This window comes from Lytechinus variegatus, chromosome 16 (genome assembly GCF_018143015.1).
Source record: "Lytechinus variegatus isolate NC3 chromosome 16, Lvar_3.0, whole genome shotgun sequence".
NCBI lineage: Eukaryota > Metazoa > Echinodermata > Echinoidea > Temnopleuroida > Toxopneustidae > Lytechinus > Lytechinus variegatus.
In genome coordinates, this window is record NC_054755.1 from 16869927 (window position 1) to 16891773 (window position 21847).

At 37.2% G+C, this 21847-nt stretch overlaps 1 protein-coding gene across 2 annotated transcripts; it reads right to left on the reverse strand.

Moving 5' to 3' along the window:
• Positions 1–8741: 8741 nt before the first annotated feature.
• Positions 8742–20670, reverse strand: LOC121430353 (major facilitator superfamily domain-containing protein 6-like). Of its 2 annotated transcripts, none has more exons than XM_041627633.1 (4): positions 19971–20670; positions 13795–13872; positions 10874–12400; positions 8742–9779 (listed from the first exon to the last, which is right to left on the reverse strand). In XM_041627633.1, exons 1-4 carry the CDS (start codon positions 20440–20442, stop codon positions 9613–9615), a joined length of 2244 nt encoding a protein of 747 aa, XP_041483567.1. In that variant the 5' UTR covers positions 20443–20670; the 3' UTR covers positions 8742–9612. The 2 variants fall into 2 exon arrangements, with proteins under 2 accessions (XP_041483567.1, XP_041483566.1); XM_041627632.1 differs by having other exon boundaries at positions 19959–20670.
• Between the last annotated feature and the right edge of the window lie 1177 nt (positions 20671–21847).

Genomic DNA, 21847 nt, shown 5'->3' on the forward strand with positions numbered 1-21847 from the left:
ATGTTGAAATTTTTGAAAAATAAATTTGATCAGATGCCTATCTAGAGTCTGGGAAACAAAAATTAGCATTTTAGGGGCATAATTTTATTAATTAGAGCAAACTAAGGATTTTACACATAAATTAGCATAATGAGTATTGAGATTTTTCGCAGAATTCGAAATTATAGTTTAGTAGATAATGCCATGGGTAACGCGAGTGCCAATTTTCGTCGCGATCGTGCGATCGACGGCCGAGATCATAAGGGGATCAGCCCCCCCCCCCCCCCGTCTTCTTAGGCATCGAAATAGCCTAGTCTATTTAGGGTTAACTACCTAGTGATTTGTGGTTGATGGTCAGTTTTTTTTATCCAAAGATTACAAAGAAATTGGTAATCTGATTGTGATGATTTAAGAAATAATTTATTGAAGAAAAATGTATGTTTGATTGAGCACATTGAATGAGTTGATTTAATGATTGATATGAAACAGTTGATGCCCCAATTCAGAATTGATCATTAAATCAACATTCTGCTCTGGACTTCACGAGAACATGACAATAGCAATCAGTCTCTCAACACAACAGGAGGGGAGGGTTGGAGAGAGAGGGAGGAGGGGGCTAAATGTTCTGTTGACCCTTATTCCATCAACCTACTTCTCCCACTTAAGTTATCTCACCCCCTATTCTCCCGACTCCCATGAACACGTTGCTGAGATCCATATAAAGTTGAAATGCTGCCAAAGAAAGTGTGATTTGTGTTCACTCATTAGACTTAAATTCTAATATAATAATTTATGAAATTTGCTTAAACAAAACAAAAAAGATCACGGTTGATTATTAATTTATCACAACGCCCTTAACTTTGCAAGTTCTAGAGGATTTGCCTCTCAAACACTGACATAAATTGAAAGGCTAATTCCAGCCCAGTCTAATTTTCATACCCTTTGTTTCAGAGGGCAGTGCTCGACGCTCAAGCATGAATAGTTTTCCAACTTTTTGGTGTCATTTGAAAGTTGACTTTATTGGCTTTCATATGTCGTATTGTTCTCCCTTAAAGTGATATATTTATTTTCTATTTGGCAGCCATTTCGAGAGTGTAGTGTTAAAAAAAAAACGAAACCGGGATTAAGCGATGATTTATCATAACTTAATCACAAATACAATAGACAAATGGCCTACCAATGTAGAATCCCCTCTTTTATCTGATATTACTGAGATTATTCCTCATTCACGCATGAGTGAGCAAAAAACAATTTGAAGAACGGATACCAAAAACCCATTTGGCGGGGGTACCTGAAATTCAGAAAGAAAATCACATGCCTAAAAATATATCTGCTCTTTTATTTGATACCTTAATCACAAAAATAGTCAAGAAGTAAGAAAATTATGCTCCTCGAAACAATGCTTGTGTTTCCATAATTTTATTAAATATGCGTGTTTTCACCGGTTTCCCACAGAAGCCATCGCATGGTAAACAAAATTTTGCATGGCAGATCGTCAACAAAACGGAGTGTCGAGTGAGTTTGAGCGCGAGCCTGTAAAACTTCTTCATATTTATGAAATTATTGAAATTCAAGCCTTATTTCAAATAACCAGAACTTTGTTATTTCTGGACCATTTTCTGTAATTGAGGTATCAAATTAAAGAGCAGATAATGAACTTTTTACAAATGAGGTTTTCCTTTTGAAAACCAGATACAGCCCGCCAAATGATTTTTTGGTATCCCCTCTTCAAATTGTTTTTGCTCACTCATGCGTGAATGAGAAATAATCTAAGTCAATTCAGATGAAAGAAGAGATTCTAAGCTTGACAATGGTAGGTCATTTGTCTATTGTATTTGTGATTAAGGATTGTAGAGATGAACATTCTTCGTCCAGTGAAAAAAGCTATGGGAATAATCTAATTTGTATTTCTTGCTTTTATCGTTCCTTCAGAGAAAAATCAATAAATAATAATAATTCAAATGTTTTATAAGTTCTATAACTGATTTCGCAAGTATTATTTTTAGGTAAGTGTATCTTTTTTTATAAAAAAGTCTAAATTAAAAATATTGAAAATATCTAATACTCTTATAATATCCCATTCTCTTTCTTTTCTAAACATTGTGGCTAAACAATCATTTCTTTTAATAAAAAAAAGAAAATTCGATTATTCTTACCCAGCCAGATGAATAAAAGTAGTAATTCGACATAAGCCATTTCGGAGATATAAGCTGATCGGACTGATGGATACTTCAAACTGAAAGCCTTGTGTGGTTACTGTTGATTTTAAGCTTGGAAGTTAATGATACCACTCATTCGACTCGATGAATCAATGCCACATTAACATTTGTTTGATTGCTCTGGCATTATTAACAGTTATTTACATTTTTATCATTCCATTTTTAATTGTTCTGTTGTTTAAAATGTCAACACGATTCCAGTGGAAGAAACAACGATTATTCCAGCTAAGGGTTCAATCTTTTTTAATGTGCCATTAGTCAGCTTCAAAAGAAAAATTAAACTTGACTTGGAACAAACGAATCCCGTGTTGTTCTTGAACGTCGGTGTTAACGATGTTGTGGATTTTAAGCTTGTTTTTAACAAAATAAAGACACTCTTCGACTTCATGAAAGTAGCTATTATTGCCCCTGAAATTGGGTTTTATTACCTTCCTTCAGTTTTGAATGTTTAAAATTACTTCACGATTCCAAAGCAAGTGACAATAATTATTCCTGCCAAGAGTTTACGAGTCTGTTTTATGTGCCATTTGTCAGTCTAAAAGAGAAATTAAACTTGGTATGAGTTCTGTATTTCTTGTCAGGTAATTATAGACGGGGTAATAGCTTGCAGTGCTGCGAAACATTTGCATTAAGCGCATTATAAATGTTACATATTATTATTATCATTATTATTTTTATTATCATTATTATCATCATCTTATTATTATTAGTACTATTATCATTATAATTTTGTTTTTGCTACACTGTTAAAAGCATGGAGGGAGAGGAGTGGGGCCGCGTTTAACTTTACAGGGATGTTGTTTGAATACCATTATGTTAAGGTGGTGTCACACCTTGGCGTTTTAGACAGCGTATGCCCGACGTATCAAAATTTCTCTAAAACGTCGGCATACGCTGAACTTTGATTTTTTTCAACTCTGGGCGTATACTTAGCGTATTAATAACGGGTTGGACGTATACATAACGTATTAGTAACTTATATCGAAGGCTTCGTTAACTTATAAGTAACGTATTCCAACGAATGCTTAGCGTATTGCTGGCGTACACAACTTATGCCCTACGATAGCCTAACTTACGCATAGCGCGCGGCAGCGTATTGCTGACGAACACGTGTCGTAGCCTATAAAAAGGCTGCCGCTCGACTATTCAAATCATAACCGCACGATACATCACCTATCAACACCACCGCCATGCCGAAGAAAACTCCTGTGAACCCCACCTTTATATACCAATTCCTATAAACATGATAAACGTTGTCAATACGCCATTATACGGTAGCTGTAAGTTATAAACACGTTCAGTAAGTTTTGTGGTCGTCCGGAGCACGTCTTCATACGTCAATATACGTTGGAGTTAAGTTACACATACGTTCAAAGCACGTTACTCATAGGTTAGAAGTAAGTTTTAGGGTACGCTGGACATTATCTCGACGTACATCGACTTATGAGTAACTTACGAGTAACGTGTGTCAACGTGTATCAACGATCGCGTAACTTGCCTACAACTTATGGCCCGCGTTTGCGGGACGTATGAGCCATACGCTGGCATACGTCGAAAAATTTTGTGCTTGCACAAAATTTTTCGACGACCTCGCCGTATGACGACGTATACCAGCGTGTTTTAGCGTACTCAACGTATGCAAAACTCACCCGTAACGTATTCGACGTACGCCAGCGTATTCGCCAAATTCCTCATACGTCGGGCATACGCTGTCTGCGCCAAGGTGTGACAGCGCCTTAACGCCACGCGAGCAGCTTCAGATATGTTAGGATGAAACACGTAAATCCTCAGGCTTCGCAGTATTTGTTTAAATAAGCGATTCCCTACATACACTCTTAAAACAAATCAGTCAAATTGACTAGACCAGTCAGCTGGGAGCAACTGATATGGCAATCACTGATATTCCCATTTTTGACATATTTTCTAGTCAGAAATAACTCTGTTCTAGTCAAATATGACTAGAAAATAGTCAAATATATGACTAGAATAACAGTTGCACCCAGCTGACCCTATTAACTATTATTTTTTTACTGATTTGTTTTTAGAGTGTATACATTGCATCGCAATGTGTTTTGCTTGATGTAATTTTTATTTATTTCATCACAATAATCAAAAATACAACTAATTCAAAGTTGGTGAAAGGACAAGGCCACCCCTGGCCAACAAAATGTTGATTTGAATAAAAATGCAACAAGAATAACATTGAAAATTTTATCAAAATCGGATGTAAAATAAGAAAGTTGACATTTTAAAGTTCCGCTTATTTTTCACAAAACAGTGATATGCACAACTCAGTGTCATGCAAATTAGTCAGTCAATGACGTCCATCACTATTTCTTTTGTTTTTTATTGTTTGAATTATACAATATTTTATTTTTTAAACGGATTTGACAATAAGGACCAAGCTGACTTAACCATAATTCTTAAACAATGCCGATTTCACATATTCAGGGAGGAATTAATCATTGATTCACTTGACAATGAGAAAATTATAACATTTCATATAATGCAATACAAAAAAATTATTGAGTGGATGACGTCATCAGTCTCCTCATTTGGGTACCGTCCAGTATATGCATTTAACTGTTTTGTGTAATTGAGCGAAACTTTAAAATGTCAACTTTCTTGTTTTACATCCGATTTTGATGAAATTTTCAGCATTATTTTTGTTGGATTTTTCTCTTTTTATTCAAATTAACTATTTGTTGAGGTGGACTTGTTCTTTAACATGTGATATCTGACATGGAATGATACACTCTTAGAACAGATCAGTCAAATTGACTAGAAAAGTAGTCAGCTGGTTGAAACTGATATGCTAGTCACATATGTATAATATATTCTAGTTAAAAATAACTCTGTTCTAGTAAAATACGACTAGAAAATAATCAAATATGACTAGAACAAGAAGTGCACCCAGCTGACCATATTCACTAGTCATTTTTGACCGATTTGTTTTTAGAGTGTATAAACATCTAAAACACTTTCTATTTCTGAGAAAATGATTATTATTTTTAATCATGTTTATCAAAACAAATTTACCACCTTGACATACCTGAAAGCTTATCGCAAATAGTGTCACAAAATTGAAACTATTAAATTCCATAATTATGCTATTCTTTGATTGATCTTGATCGCCGTTCAATGACATGTTTCTGTAAGACTTTTGCACATTATTTTGTCAGTGTGAGCTTTACATTTAATCGGTAACAGAGATCCTGAGAGAATGGAATCTAATGAAAATCTAATTGCTTCAAATTGTGAAATAATTGTTCACACATTTTCTAATGAAATCATTTATTGTTAAGGATGAACCTTAAGAATTAATAGCAAACATCGCACATTTCAAGTCACCATTTATATCGATCATATCAATAGTCTATGAAATATTCAAAGTGCCACCAAGATGTTCCGCCTCCACCCCCCCCCCCTCAGTCTTCCTCTCCTATTTTCTTCTCCCTTCTTTTCTCATTGATTTCTTCTCTTCTTCCCCTCTTCGTCTCTCTCCTTTTCCTTCTCTGCCTTTCCCCTCTCCCTATCTTTCTCTCTCCCTTTCCCTCTCATCCAATCTCTTTTTCTTCTCTTCTTCCCCTCTTTATTTCTCTCTCTCTTTCGTCTCTGCATTCTCCCCTCTTCAAATTTTTTTTCTTCGCTTCTTCCCCCTCTTTATTTTTTCTCTCTTTCGTCTCTTTCGTGTCTTCATTCCCCCTATTCCTATCTCTTTTTTCTTTTCTTCTTCCACCTCTTTATTTCTCTCTCTCTCTTTCGTCTCTGCATTCCCCCCTCAATTCCAATCTCTTTTTTTTCTCTTCTTCCCCTCTTTATTTTTTTTCTCTCTCTCTCTTTCGTGTCTTCATTCCCCCCTCTTCCTATCTCTTTTTTCTTCTATTCGTCTCTTCCCTTTTTGAGCGTGAGGGGGGGGGGCAAGGCCCACTCGGCCCCATGGATCCGCGCCTGGTGGGAAGTAATATCTTATAGACGAGCTGTTTAAATATGTATCTTTTACTCACAACTCCTTTATTCACTGTAAAAACGCTGTTTAAAATTTTAAGGACGTTGTTTAAGCCTGTCACTCTAACAAATACTGTTTAAACTTTTTAAACAGCTGTTTAAACTTTTTAAACAGCTGTTTAAACTTTTTAAACAAGTTGTTTAAAAAGTTTAAGCAATTACAAAAAAGTCTAAACAACCTGTTGTTAAAGAGACAGGCTTAAACAACTTGCTATTTTTTTACTGTGTTCACTGCCGTTCCATCGCAATTACAACGTAATCATAATGATTTATGTATAACCTCATCAGCTACGATAAATAAAGCATTAATTACAACAATAATACTAATTATACTTGCTTGTATAGCGCTTAATACTTACTTTGTCAGAAGTCTCTAAGCGCTCTACAGTATATGCAGCATAATTACCCTGGCTTAGCAGTACAGCTGTTACGCGCGCTGCGTTTCAAGGAATAAATTCCGGCCAGGTCCCATTTACCTCACCTGGGTTGAGTGCAGCACATTGTGGGTCAATTTTTTGCTGAAGAAAATTACACCATGGTTGGGATTCGAACCCACGACCCTCTGTTTCAAAGTCCGGAGACTAATCCACTGGGCCACAACGCTCCACGTTACGAGACAAACTTGGCATAATATTTCACTTCAGGCACCTTATCTGGCTAGTTTCATTAACACAAAAAATATCTTCTCATAAATTGCCATGTAAAAAAAGAAATATCTGATGGAAGGATATTATCCCCCATGATATGAAATAGCTCAAACTGTACGCTTATTCTTTACATTTCATATCGACTTCTTGTCTAAGTATAATAAACATCACAGGAATATGTCGAAGGTTAATGGTGGACTTTTTGTTATCTAAAACAATATCTGTCAGAACGTATTCATGTATCATTGATAATTTAGCGATATATTGTAGTGAATTTGAATATCAGAATTTGGTTAACATGTTCTCAATAGTGACATATTACTCAACGTTAATCCTATCGAATCCGGGGGGGACTTACATTGGCGAGTGGATACCATGCACGACCAAAAAAACACGTAAAAAGGAGGTCTTTTTCAAGAAAGGGCACGTTACGTACGTAACGTGATTAGGGTATCAAAAACTCAAAAATAATGAAAAAAGTGTATCTATTATTTCGCTAGGAAAGTTACGTGTTTAGGGTCAAATTTGCGGGGATGATAAAACAAAATTAAAATGTTTTATAAAGGATGTCCTTTTCGCCCCAATACTACGTGTTTAGAGTCAGATTTGCGCGAGGTCTGGAAGGTGGGGTCGTACTAATGTGCAAAGGCAAAACCAACTACCGAAGGACCCGTGACATATTCCTGTACTTGTTTAGGTGTTCATTTCAGGGAATATTTGCCAAGAGGATCGTTTAGTTTCCAATACTTGTTAAGGGTAGGGTTTCACACGCCAATACTTGTTAAGGGGTGCATTTTCAGAATATGGAATTACGTGTAGTTTTCGAGAGCCCGTGGTCGCGCATGGTATCCACTCGTCAATGGAAGTGCCCCCCCCCCCCCCCGGGGAATAAAGTATATACAGAGCATGTGTATTAGGGTATAACATTGGGTTGACAGAGCATGTAAATATGAATGGGGTTACTGAAGGGATACATGTGCTTTGTTTATTACATAAGGGGTATTTAGGGGTCATTAAGTATGGTTACAAGTGAGGAGGGGGGGGGGTGGTGGTGGGGTATCCATATCCAGCAAGGAGGAACGTTTTCTTATGTCTACAGGTAGATATGAGTTCATTTCGAGAGTTCAAATTGTTGTTTCTGTTTGCGGTGATGATGAAAAATTTCTCCCATAGGCAGAGGTTGCAGCGTTTTGTGAGTGGAGAGTAGGGTTGTGCATGGCGTACGATCCTCCAGGTTATCTTGTGCTTGCTGAGCTCGGTGCTGTGCCTCTTCTCTTTATCCTTAAATGATGCTTTGTAAGATGTATGTTGGAAAACCGAAGACTGCCCTCTACCAGGAAAATGCACAACAAAAAACGTGATCTACGAAGCCAAAGTTACCACCCCCCACGACGAAAAATCCTACATCGGACACAGCATAAATATTGTTACCCTTCGAGAAATGTTTGTTTATTAGTTTCAGGAATTTGCAGCCCACGCTTGTCTTAACCTCTGTCGTCAAACGAATGTATCTATAATGCCATGGTCACATTTGTTCTACGGCGGCCGTACGGCGTGTCGAATACAGCCGTTTTAACATTTTTGTCCAACTACATATAGGTGGTTTGAATCAAAATTGATAAAACGGCTGTTTTCGACTCGCCGTACGGCCGCCGTAGAACAAATGTGACCATGGTATTAGGAAGCAGCGCCCCCATAAAGCCCTGAAAAATAGCGGCTTTGAAAGGGTAATACAGTATGAAGAACAAAAATGCGAACGAAGGGGGCCAAAAAGCAAAAGAAACAGGAAAAGAAAAATCACATGGTTTAACCCCCCTTACAACGCAGAGGTTAAGACAAACGTGGGCGGCAAATTCCTGAAACTACTTCCCGAAGGGAAACAAACTGCATCAAATATTTAATAAAAATACAGTTAAAGTCAGTTACAGCTGCATGAGAAACATGGATGGAGTAATGAAAACACACAACCAGAGAGTCATCAAACAAGCCAAGACTAGCGAAGAGGAGCCGAGGCAGAAATGTAATTGTCGTGTAAAAACACAGTGCCCACTACAAGAGAGATGTTTAGAAATGGCCCTCGTCTACAAAGCCAGCATCCTACATGGAAACAAGGAAAAATGCTACTATGGTCTTGCGGGGTACTTTCAAGGACATATACAGAAATCACATCAAATCAATGAAACACGAAAAACACAAAAATGAAACTCAACTCTCTAAGTATATATGGAAACTAAAGGAAGCAAACACCAAATTTGATTTAACGTGGGGGATAGAGCAGAAGTCTAACACTAACCTAAGAAAGAGTGGGCTCCGAGTCTGCAATTAATCTCTGCCTAGAAGAGAAATACGTCATTATCACCAATAGCAAAAAGTGCCTCAACAAAAGATCAGAAATAATATCAAAGTGCCGCCACAGACACCGGCCAAGACCCCCCAGAAAACCAATCAGGTGTGACGACCCATCGCAGCATGCAGACTCAACCAAGTCGTCAAACCATCAGTCTGCCTGAAGATCGCCGAAAGCGTGAAACCGACGGTAGTGGACGGAACTGACCAAGGTATGAATATATAATTGCTCTGCCCCGGCATTGATCACTTTTTGGAAACCTCAACCAATCCCATACCAAGTGGATATATATGTATATAATATATATATCATGATCAATTCATATTTTGCAGCCATCAATGTGAAGCATGTATTGAAAGTTAGAGGTTGGGGAGTGCCATTGGAGTGACACAATTGAAACTCTGGTTAGTGTTCACAACTTGTCGTATCCTCGATCTCTTTCTTGTCTGTCGAGGATGAGACTGACGACGAAATACAAGACGAGTGTCACAAGAGACAAAATGGCGGATCCCCCAAAAAGGATCCTGGCTCCAAAGTTGTCGTAAATGACTCCGCCAATAAGGATTCCGACCCCCTGTCCTGTGGATGAAACAGACACTTCTAATGTAAGTACCATCATAGTTCATGGAATAAAATCCTATTTCAAGTTCCCACTACTACCGACCTTTCAACTCTATCAAGCACATTTGTGTCTCGATCGTTCGAGCAGTGCGATGTTACCTCATTAGGCGTCAATCATGGCGCCAGGCATATACGACAAGATCAAGATAGACTGTCTCCGATTAATAGAACAAGTAAAATATAGCTTGACCAGTAAGGTTACTAGATCGGCAGTAAGAATAAAGAAAACGTTAGAGAATAAATAAAACAAGTTCAATTGGGATCAAATGATTAAGATGATAACATAACCCAATCTATCTAATAAAAAAAAACGTTCAGTCAAAAAAATGTATTAACCACTGGAGTAGAGTGAATGGGATGATAGGCTTCGGACAGTGTCAAAAATGTTCATAGAATAGCATTACTGTTAACTGATAATTGACCGAAATAGACAAGATTATTGTCCATGAGCTTGATTACCATGCATGCAGAATCCAGAATTTGAAATTCATATCGGACATGTACTGAAAATGGTCTTGTAACCGTTGAGTGAATGCCTTGTTGTGTTTTTCTTCAAAGCCTAATGCTAGGTTCTGTCCAGGGAGTTGTCAAAATGCTCAAGTTACTCAAATCCGATCAAGGTATTTTAGAAAGCTCAGTGATGTGATCGGACCCGGTCAATCTACCCCGATTTGGATTATCGACAAGACCCTTGGTTCCTATACTGCTATATTTTGACAAGTAGTGCTATTCTAGAAGATTAACAAGAAACGTAATGATCATGGTAAATTGACCTTGATTTTTTTTGCCGAGCTACACCAACATGACCAACTTGGCCGAGAATATACGAGCAGGTGGGTGTTTCATAAAGCTGTTCGTAATATAAGATACGAATGACTTTACGCATGACTGGTGATCCATTCTTGTGCTATCTGATATCCGTATGTAATTGAGTTATGACCCCAAAACAGGTTCCAGTCGTGCGTAAAGTCGTTCGTAACTTTACGAACAGCTTTATGAAACACGTACCTGGTCAGTTCGGAAGTAGAAACCAACTTAATTTGTATATTTACCGAAACCGTTTGTGATGCTTTGCGTAAGTGATTGCAAGGTGCTGGCCAGGTCTGGAGGGGAGTTTTGATGAATATAGGATACTGCTGCCGGCCACATGGAGCCAAAAGTAATCCCATGAAGAAGTTCAATTGGTAGGACGGACCAAGGGTTCTGCAGGAGAGAGTAGCAGATAAACCTCACGACGTAGCCAGCGAGAGCAATTCCAAGGACACTTCGGTGACCGAGCTTATCAATGAACAACGATGCAAACATCATAAAGGGCACCTCAGCAACACAGCAAACGGTCAAGCTCAAACCCATAACAGTCTCATCTCCATTTATTTCTGCTATGAACAAAAATAAATATGTTTTGACGAATGACATCATGACTCCTATTGTGAACATGACACAAAAGAAAACGATAACCTTCGGTGTTAAGATGATGTCTTTCGCGTCCCTAAAAGAGTACTTTGTGATTTGCTGTTTAACGCGGATTGGGATACGAGAAGCAGTTGCTGTAGAAAGTGCAATCATGGATACAAAGAGTATAAATGCAGGAAGGTACAGGTTGAATCCGTCCGGATTGACTGAAGCATATGACGAGACAACGATACCTGAGAGGGGCGCAAATATTGCAAGTGCTATAGCCCCGAACACTCGCTGGCGGCCATACTCAAAATTCTGCCCAATTTCTTTAAATTCGTCGATGAGTGTCATTGTGGACGCATCAAGAAGAGGTTCAGCTGAGAATTTAAACATAGATCCGATGAGGCATATCGCGAGCATAATCACAAAAATATCGAGATAATCCCCCTCCTGCATGTCATGAGTTTGAGAGGCACTTCCGTTCAGGTAATGTGTTTCATCATACATATTTACAAGAACTGCACCGTTGAAAGAATCTTTGTACTTTGCTGATAAATCACACTCTATTAAATTGTATTGATCGACATATGCCTTCATCAAATCATTGTATAATAGACAAATTTCGTTTGGAACAACACCATCTCCGTTCCGACGGCTCCCATTTTCGTGATCAGAAGCGGTAATTGTTGTAAAGTCAGTAAACGAACATCCACAGAGATTCTCCAGAAACGATGCAATATTCGACGTGTTTCGCCTGTCGATTATTGAGAACTTGCATGTACGTAGGTCCATGAAGTCCGAGTGCGTTGTGTTCTGGAATCTACAAGAATAATTGCCTCCCGACTTCTCTGGATCTACATGATAGAAGACGTTTAGTGTCTGCTCCATGTAAGATGTTGCGTTGCTCGCGTTTTGCTCAGTATGCTTAAAATTCATGTGAGTGCTCAGACTGGGCGAAATAAAGGGCATGAAAACGCTACTTCCGTAAACCAAAGCTGTTGCACAATAGCATGTGAGTAGCATTACCTTGTGCAAACTGAATCTGTCTGATAATGTTCCGCATACAGATGATGCCGCCATGGCGAAGAAGGGTCCCAGAGTGTTGATTATACCAATATCCATCACACCAAGTCCAAGGTATGACATATAGACTGGAAGGAAAGGCAACAAGCAAGCCACACCTGCATTGGGGTGGAATATGACAATTTTAGTAACATCATAAGCACGTACATTCGTCCTCTGCGGGAGACGAAATTTTTACGACTTTTTGGCATTTTTTTCCGTACCACAGGTAAAAAAATAGTAAAATAACGAGATAAAAATAAAAATAAAATAGAAAACCTTTAGCAATATCGCCAGTTGAGTATCTTTTACAGGTACAAAGTTGTTCAGGGGCATATAGGGGTCGATTATTAGGCAGGGCCATGGAAATTATGATTAAATAGGGGATACTGGTTTGGGATACTCTTAAATGAAGGATACTTTATTCATAAGAATCTGAAAAACCCAAATAATGATAATAAAAACCTTAAAAAGCTTTCGAAATTAAATAATTTCCTTTCGTTGATTGCGTCCATCACCGTATGATATTTAGGTAGCCTATATCTTTATAAACATACTTTATAGACACACTTCATTGTGAGTCTTTGTTATAATTATGCTCCAGGGGCTCACGTTATTAAATAATAACTGTTGCTTGGCAGCGACAGAGCCCCGCTTGAGAGGTTTTTATCATGTGCATATTACCTTGAAGATCGATGGCGTTATTTTTGCTTGAAACAATTGCATTAATTCACAATATACATGCAGGGGTACGTCTAGAAGCATTTGACATGTTTGATGGTGTTTAGAAGTTATACTCCTGTCTAGTGGAACTTCTAAGTTGAAAATGGTCGAGGAACTGGATTTTATAGATTTAACCAAATTTCCCAGAAGGTAAGTTTCTACAGTGCGTCCCCCAAAACACTATACACCTTTTAGATGACTGCCAAATAAAAAAATATATATCAAGATCCAATGATAAAGTCAAAATGATGCACTAAAAATGCAGTGCATGATCACTCATGCATTAAATTTCAATTTGATAGCTTATGAAATTTTTCTAAAACATCAAACTTATCACAATTGATCATTAATTCATCACAAAACTCTCAATTCTGCAAGTAAAAAAAACGAAAGAAATTGGAAGGCTAATTCCTGATCAGACCCATTTTCATACCCCTGGTTTAAGGGGCAGTGTTCACTCAAGTATGAATAGATTTTGGTGTCATCTGAAAGTTGACTTTATTGGCTTTGCATAATCATATATTAGTCTTTCTCCCAAAAGTGATATATTTTTTTTCATTTGGCAGCCATTTCAAAAATTAGTGTATAGTTTTTTTGGGGGGACGCACTGTATATCTTGAGAGGAAATTTAAACGAATATGCACAAAAACGTTTTTAATCCCCGAAAATCGGGAAATGAGGTGTTTCTCTCAAGTTTTATTTGGTAGAAACTTTATACAATGATTATTAAAATCTAGACTTGTAAAAGAGGTACCATGCTCGAAAATTCTTAAGGATAAACCAATCTTACCAGCAACGAAAAGAAAATAAGTTGCTTTAACAGCAATGAAAATTCTGGTTCCATTTTTCTTCGTTTGATCTATGGTATCTGTGAAATGGATGAATAAAGATGAAACATATTTCTCATTAATAAAAAAAAATCGAATGTTGAATAAATCATTAAGCGATCAAAATAAAAGAAAGTATATCTTTGGAGGATTATGATATAGTCATTGCAAGGATCATCCTCGTCCTAGCTCCTCCTTTTCCCGCCCCATAATTATGTTCCACTAAAATGCATGATAAGCCTTCATGACTGTTGTCTTCATTGTCTGATTACAAATCTCTTCTTATTTACAAGCGATAAAAATGAGATATACATGCATGAAAAATGAATGAATAAAATCTGAAATAAAGATTCATAGGATTATGATAGTATAGTGATATTTACGCGATCACTAAATTTCAAAAGTATACGTTAAGGGCCATTAAAAAAAATCGCGGAGAAAGGGCGCTGGATAGGCCTTTCATTAAACTAAAAAGGATGGATTTATAAATGAATAATTGAAATGAATTGAAAATTAAAAATTTAATCAATAAAAATAAAGTTATATTTTTCAAAATAAGATAAAAAAACAACATATGGAAAATGGTAATGAATGGTGACGTAACAATAAAATGGTTCGATTGCTTCACAATGCATTCCTTACAACATAATGTGTATTGTAATTGTATCCAATCTCAACCTTCCTTACATGTGTATGTATTATTTCATTGGAAATGCGCATAATTTCTGGAAAAAAATCATCTACCAAACAGCCTAATGCGCCAGTGTCGATTTTCATTTTGAAGGCTTGGACTGATTCCTTTTTCAATAGCCCCCCCCCCTTTAAAAAAAGAGGTATCAAAGGGCACCCGTTGGCCGCACAATCGGTTTTAACTCAAACATCAAAGCCAGGTGATTTGAATGTATTTCTACCGTAGTTTAATTGTGATTGGTATTTACCTACTTTTCGATTTCTGACCTTTGTTCGAAGCTGAGTGGAGAAATGTTCCAACAGGACCTATTAGATTATCATATAAAATTCAAATCTTACAAATGTGTACTTCTCCTTCAATGTTTTGTCAGGGATTGTTTCTTTGTGTAAATTTTGAATTTATACATTTTCCCTATGGGTAAAATTTTCATAGGTTTCTTTAATATGTGTCCTTTTTAAAACATTTGCAATGCAGTGGCTGTACAACAGACAACCTCAAACAAAGATTACAACAGGTTTTCAACCCATTTCATTCCAAAGACCAATCCATACCAAAAAGAGAAATCAATTTCGTTGGAATCCCCAGGAGAATACATTTTAATCTCAAATTGCAAACTAAATATACATTCAGATTTCAGATTTGTATACACTTATATAAAGTGATTAACTAAAAACTAACCATCATGGAGAATGGGAGGGTGGGGATTTTGATTAACACCATGCACCCCCTCCCCATTTAATGAATCGACCGTACATTTTGATATGTCACACATGCCTTCTAAAATTTGGGCATATATTTTGTGAAAAAAAAAGTTAAGACTGTCTTGGTAGTTGGGGAAGCAAAGCCACTGTGAAGCCGCATTATGCTCTACAAAAATATTGGAGGCAACAGAGGAGTACATCATCCTATTCGATGGGAAAATGAAGTTTTTATCAATGTTTTCATCAATATAATTGTAAGAAACATTTCTCCCCATAAGGAAATTATATTGCGACAAAGTGATAGTGCCATTAGCAGAATCATTTCTATCTGATTTGGACATGCCAAGAAGTATTGGAGGCATATGGAAGGAAGAAGTATATCATAACTTAATGCTACTGTTCTGTGGCAGAGTATGGATCACGTCCAGCCAACATGGCAAACCTGATATTACAAGTGCTTCACATGTATGTGACAAAGTCAGCTGCGCATCGTCCTGCAGGATACTTTATGTCATGATAGATCTTGAAGCTGCAGGATCTCAGTCAAAACACCTGCAGTCGGAACTGACAGGTCAAAATCAACTTCTGCAAGAGCTTTCAATTTACGATTGAACACGGAGCCGCAGGATCCAGGGCAACACGCCTGAAACAGAACTGACCGATTCAAATCAACTCTTGCGAGGTCCTTGACGTGATGATAAATCCTGGAGCTGCAGGGTTGATCCAGGTCAAAACACCTGGAAAAAGAACAGACAGGTCCAAATCAACTTCTGCAGGATTTCGTCGTGGTAGATCAAACATATAATAGCTGCATTGTCAAGGCCAACACGACTGAAACAGACATTACCGGTCCAAAGCAACTTTCGCAAGATATTTGACGTGATAATAAATCCTGGAGCTGCAGGACTGATCTAGGTCAAACACCTGGAAACAGAAAAGATAGGTCCAAGTCAATTTCTGCAGGATTGAGTCGAGATAGATGAATCATATACCTGCAGGATCCAGGCCAACATGTTTCGAAGTGGAACTGACCGGTCTAAATCAACTCTGGCAAGATCTTTCACGTCATGATAGACTCCAAGCTGCAGGATTGATCCAGGTCTGGAATCGGAACTAACAGGTCCAAATTAATTTCTGCAGAACACACGATAGATCATGTAGCTGCAGGATCCAGGCTAACACGCCTGGAAACGGAACCTAATGATACAAATCAACTCTAACAGATCTTTCACTTCATGATAGATCCGGGAGCTGTATCATTAGGTCCGGGAACAGCATGGAGAACTAAACCAAGAGCTGGCAAGCGACCGACTACTGTTAGCAAGGGATAAACGGTATCCATGCAAGCATTCATTTCAAAATTACATTCTGGCGAGATTTTGGTGTTTGATATGATTTTAAACTTTAGTTGACTGAATCAATTCTTGGTGGTCATTCTTTCACCTCTCTAAGATCAGAAATGTTTAGGTTGTAAGAACCCATGACCTCCTGGTGAGCTCTTGTAACCGTTTTTCTACAAGAGTAACCTCTTGTTAAATGTTTATTTTGTGGAGTTCTTTCCAAGGGCAATTGTAGGTATACAGCGCCATATTGGAAAATAGATAGCCACAAATTTACAGAATGTCAACGGTTTCTAGACTTTGGATTCTCGATGATACAAGTGTCGATAAATTCTACCTTTATTATCAATCGCTCAGATAAGTAATCATGAGGTCTATTATCATGATTATTATTCAATGATTAGTATGTGACTACATAGTAATAAAAACATTTACAAATAACCCTCTACTATGAAAGACACAAAATAATAATCTTTTACATAATTATGTTTAGGTTAATCCCTAATAATTATGGTTTCCAAAAGGATAAAGATTGGTTTTAACGTGAGTTTTCTAACATGCAACAAATATTATCATGCCAATGATGTGGAACCCATAGACATCGTGTTTTAAATATAAACAATATAATGAGGTAGTGTGCAAGGTTTCTACTAGTACCTCTTAAACGCATTAATTACCATATGGCCTTTAACAATCGGTTGCAGAAAACCTGTTACTTAGCAACTGGTACTTATCATTGGCGGGTAAACATGCTAAACATGTTCCTGGGTTGTGATTAACGTATTTATGCTTAAATGGAAAAAGATGTGGTGGCTCATAGAAATTAAATCATAATAACACCCTATAAGTATTGGTTATTGAGAAAAATGTTACCTAGCAACCGTTGCCCTGGTGCTAATTGGGTCTACCAATGGGAGTTTCATCACAGTCATAAGAAACCACAAAAAACACGTCTCTTTTGCACTAGAAGGCATGGACTTCCAATTTACTTTTCACTAATACTATAAAATTCTGAGATTTTTCAACTGAGATATTTGCTATAAACTTGTAGCAGACGCTTGATTTATGTATGTACTAATTATTAAGAAGTTTTCATACAAGATACAACAAAAAAAAGAAAATCGGGGGGGGGGGTGGAGGTGATATAGTCACATATGTTACATTTCGTTTGAGCGCAATAAATGCTCTAGAGAGGATACTCCATATATGTCACCAGGCATGGCAAACCCTTTAAAAGGCGACAGGGATGAATATCCAGTTCAATAGTCTTTAATGAAATAGAACGATTCTTAGCTTTAAAAATATCATATAACTCACTAACAATACGAAGAGGTGAACGTTATATCAGTTTTGTACTCATGGATTAATAGATGATCTTTACGGTCCATTTTTAAGTTACCAACCTGGTGTCCACGTTGCAGAGGCTGCGGAACGGGGGGGGGGATGGGGAGGTTGACCAAATGTGATTTTGTTTTTGCATGGTCACCCCTATACTTTCGAAAGTGTTCATTAGCCCCTGCCTTTGCAATGACAACGCCCCTTCCCTTCCCAAGATCAGTTGCTTATTCAGGATATTTGTTCCAAATGCCCCTGCTTTAAAAAAAAATAAAATCAGTACTGAGGGGACTGAATTTCCTAAAAATAGAAAATAATATTTATTGATTAAAACACAGGTTTTATGAAGTAATAACCCCACCGGTCATTCTCTCAGTGATAGCTAACTTCCCTCTTTTCATTTCTCATTTTGCTTTCATCACATGCAAATTATCCTGTATCTTTACGTGCCAAATACTTTTCTCCCAATTAAAAAACTTATCATACATAATTTTGCAGCATATCTTACAACAAATTTCTCAAATTATATCCTCCTTAACAAGCAGTCACTTTACTTTCTTCATACTCTACTAGGTCTTTGCCGAAATTCGTTCAGACGAGACAACAAAAAAAAAACGAATCCTCGTGTTCACGAATTTCAGTATGCAACCAGACGCAGACATTTTACATTTTCTGAACAGCATAAAAGGGTTGTTTAAGGGAATGTCAACGGAAAACATATTTATCCGAAAGTATAATAGTAAATATCCAACGACATTCCAGTCGCTTGGAACATTGATTCAACGGATATAGACTCTATAGAACTACATGCAATTGATCCTTGATGCAGACATTATCACGTGCGGCTGTCTCGGAACTGTATTTCTGGATTTGTTTTTTTTTTCATTTTTATTGATTTCAAATCCAAACATAAAGGATTACAATCAAAATAAAATGCACAATTATACACTGTTAGAAAATTTATCCTTAAAATAAAAGAAGTTCCTGCAGCAGAGTCTCGAGAACACCTGTAATCTTAACAGATTGTGTAATCTTACAGGAAATTGGTATTTGGTGTATGGCATCTTACAAATTTCCTTGAATAAAACAGTCTTTTCACCTTTTTAAACAGACCTGTTCTGTTAAATTGCAGAGAAAAATCATGTTTTATGAATTTACAGAATGATTCTGTAATTGCTTTCTGCAAAATCTTCTTTTATTTCTCTGTAAAATCACGGGTTTTTTAACAGTGTAGATGGATCTTACTTCAGCTTATACTGCATTTTATGGCGGCCATAACGTGGCGGGGGTGGGGTGGAGGAGGCTTCCAAAGAATAATAAAAGTAAATTCAGTGGGTAGTGCAATGATTGAGGTGTTTTGTAATGTCAATGCATACATTATCTTTTGTAATGTATAATGTACATTACAAAAGATAATGTATGCATTGGCATGACAAAAGACCAGTTAGAAACAAAAAAGCAGCAACCAATCCGAATTGGTCTATAAAACTAGGACCGCAAAGTTATTTCAAACGCAGTTCAGACAATGAAATGTTAAGGTTTTCGATGATAACGAAACTGTAAATTCATTGTAAAAAAGAAAACCTGAACATGCAGAAAATGAAACCCGAATAATGCGATATAAAATATTTTTGCATATTTCGAAACATGCATACTGAAATTAGATTTGAACAATTCTTTGTGTATTTTCGTCCCTATGACTTGCTGTCTTACGATTTGCTAAATAACTAATGATCTTATCATGATTCCCTTCACCTATAATAAGTGTTACTTTTCCACTTTATACGCATATTCATATCTATTTTGCGGCACTAGCCGATGTAGAGAGCTTCTCGGCAGAGTTTTCAATAATTTTCTTAAAATTTTGGTCGAGCATTTAAATCAGTATTGTGACTTTTTTTCTGATTATTTATCACTCTCCCTGGACATGAAATATCTAAAAATATGAACAAATAATTACTTAATACGCAAATCTGAAACGCCAATTCTTTGACGGAAATGCCAAGAGAAAAAAATAACATGTATTGCATGTATTAGGGGCACCGCAACGGATATCTTACCCTCCGATTTACCTTCAACACCATTTCTGTCTTGGTTGTCTCTGGATTCATGTTCATCATCATCATGACAAATATCAGTATTTTGGGTCGCGTTGTAATTCTTATCGATTCGAGAGAACCGTCCATTTAATGGTTGACAAAGCTGCTCAAGCTCAATAACCACTGATCCTTCATTTAAAGTTTTAGAAGGTTCTATCCCGTGATCATCGCCTTCGTTCTTGTTGGCATGTTGGTGGTCGACGAGGAGGTGTCCGTCGGTATCGACATCCTTCTCCTCCTCCTCTTTAAACTTCCCATGCTCTGTCATTTCAGCTGTATCAGCTCGGACATCATCATATATCCCGACAACTTGGACGCCATGATTATCGTCACTATCCCCATCCATAATGCAATTTAATGCCAGTTTATCACGAGAGCTTGAATTGAACGAACAGATGGGATGCCAACATACATAACCCTTGGAGTCAGGCGCATTGGTTTTCATTGGGTTTACACGCAAATATCTATATCGAGTTCCTATAGTTTGTCTGGTTCAACGATCTTAGTGATGCAAGAGTACTATTGTCAGAAACTTTAAAGTTGCCTGCCTGTCGATTTAAATGGTAATTTACGAAAGAGTGCACCCGAAGATGGGATGCCAACATACATAACCCTTGGAGTCAGGTGCATTAGTTTTCATTGGGTTTACACGGCGCATATTGTTGGAGAAAGCACAATTCATTGAATCGCGCAACGTTGCATATCCGATAAAAGGAATGGGAAAAATTCGATGAACAGGAGTGGGCTATACAATGTTCAAATAAACCCTTTTTCGTCATCTTATGTTTTTTACTGAGGGGACAGTTTTTTTACCCTATCTTAACATGAATTAACAATATTTTTTCTCGGGTCCTACAAAAAAGCGTGACGACCCTCAATCAAATAGATGACTGCCATTTTCCCAGAAAGTCGCATTTTCCGGCCAAACCACGGTCACTTCACAAGTGTATTTGTGTATGCCTTTACTCGTTTACTAAAAAATACACAAACTTTGTGTATTTTTTAGTAAATGAATATAAACTCTCTCCCAATTCGATTTTTTTCAGAAAAAAATAGACAACTAACAACAACAAAATTCGCATCACGAAGAAGAAAATATGTAAAAAAAAAAAGAGAGAGAGAGAGAGAGGGAAAAGAGAGCTAGATAAGAATAAAAAGAAATGTGAATAAAATAAGGGGAGGGGATGATTGGAAATGAAAAAATATCAGGACATTACATAAAAAAAAAATTCGCTCACATTTCCTGTTAAGTAAGGTACAGTCATCTGCTCACTAGGATACCATGGAGCTTAGAATAGGCCTATCCAATTTTAACGTCAATATGCACAAATAATTTTGCTTGCGATTTGAGTTTCCATTGCATTCTGTTCATGCTTACAAAAAGTATTGAATATCAAAAAATTTTAGCTAGCGCTACGTGCTGGCATTATTTGACAAGCAAAAGTAGCTCTCGGATAACATGTACAGTTACATAGCCATTCTGTTCATGATTATCAAAAGTGATCAGAATGTCCAAATTTAAGGTCAGATTAAGGTCAGGTACGCTAGTGGGCCTATCCAATTTTGAAGTCAATATGCACAAGTTTGCTTGCGATATGAGTTTCCATTGCGTTCTGTTCACGTTTACAAAAAGTACTGAATATAAAAAAAATAAGCTAGCGCTACGCGCTGGCATTATTTGACAAGCAAAAGTAGCTCTCGCATAACGTGTTTAGTTACATAGCCATTCTGTTTATGATTACCAAAAGTGCTCAGAATGTCCAAATTTTAGGTCAGATTACCAAAAATGTTCAGCTCACGTACATTTCGCGCCCGCATAAGATGCCCATCCTGTTCATGGTCGCAAAAGT

Coding starts and splice junctions, on each gene's coding strand:
- LOC121430353 (XM_041627632.1), bottom strand. CDS start 20,442: ATGAAAACCAATGCGCCTGACTCCAAGGGTTATGTATGTTGGCATCCC. Junction 12,401..13,794: donor TTATTTTCTTTTCGTTGCTG/GTAAGATTGGTT, acceptor ACCCCAATGCAG/GTGTGGCTTGCTTGTTGCCT. Junction 9,780..10,873: donor AAGCATCACAAACGGTTTCG/GTAAATATACAA, acceptor TTTCATCCACAG/GACAGGGGGTCGGAATCCTT.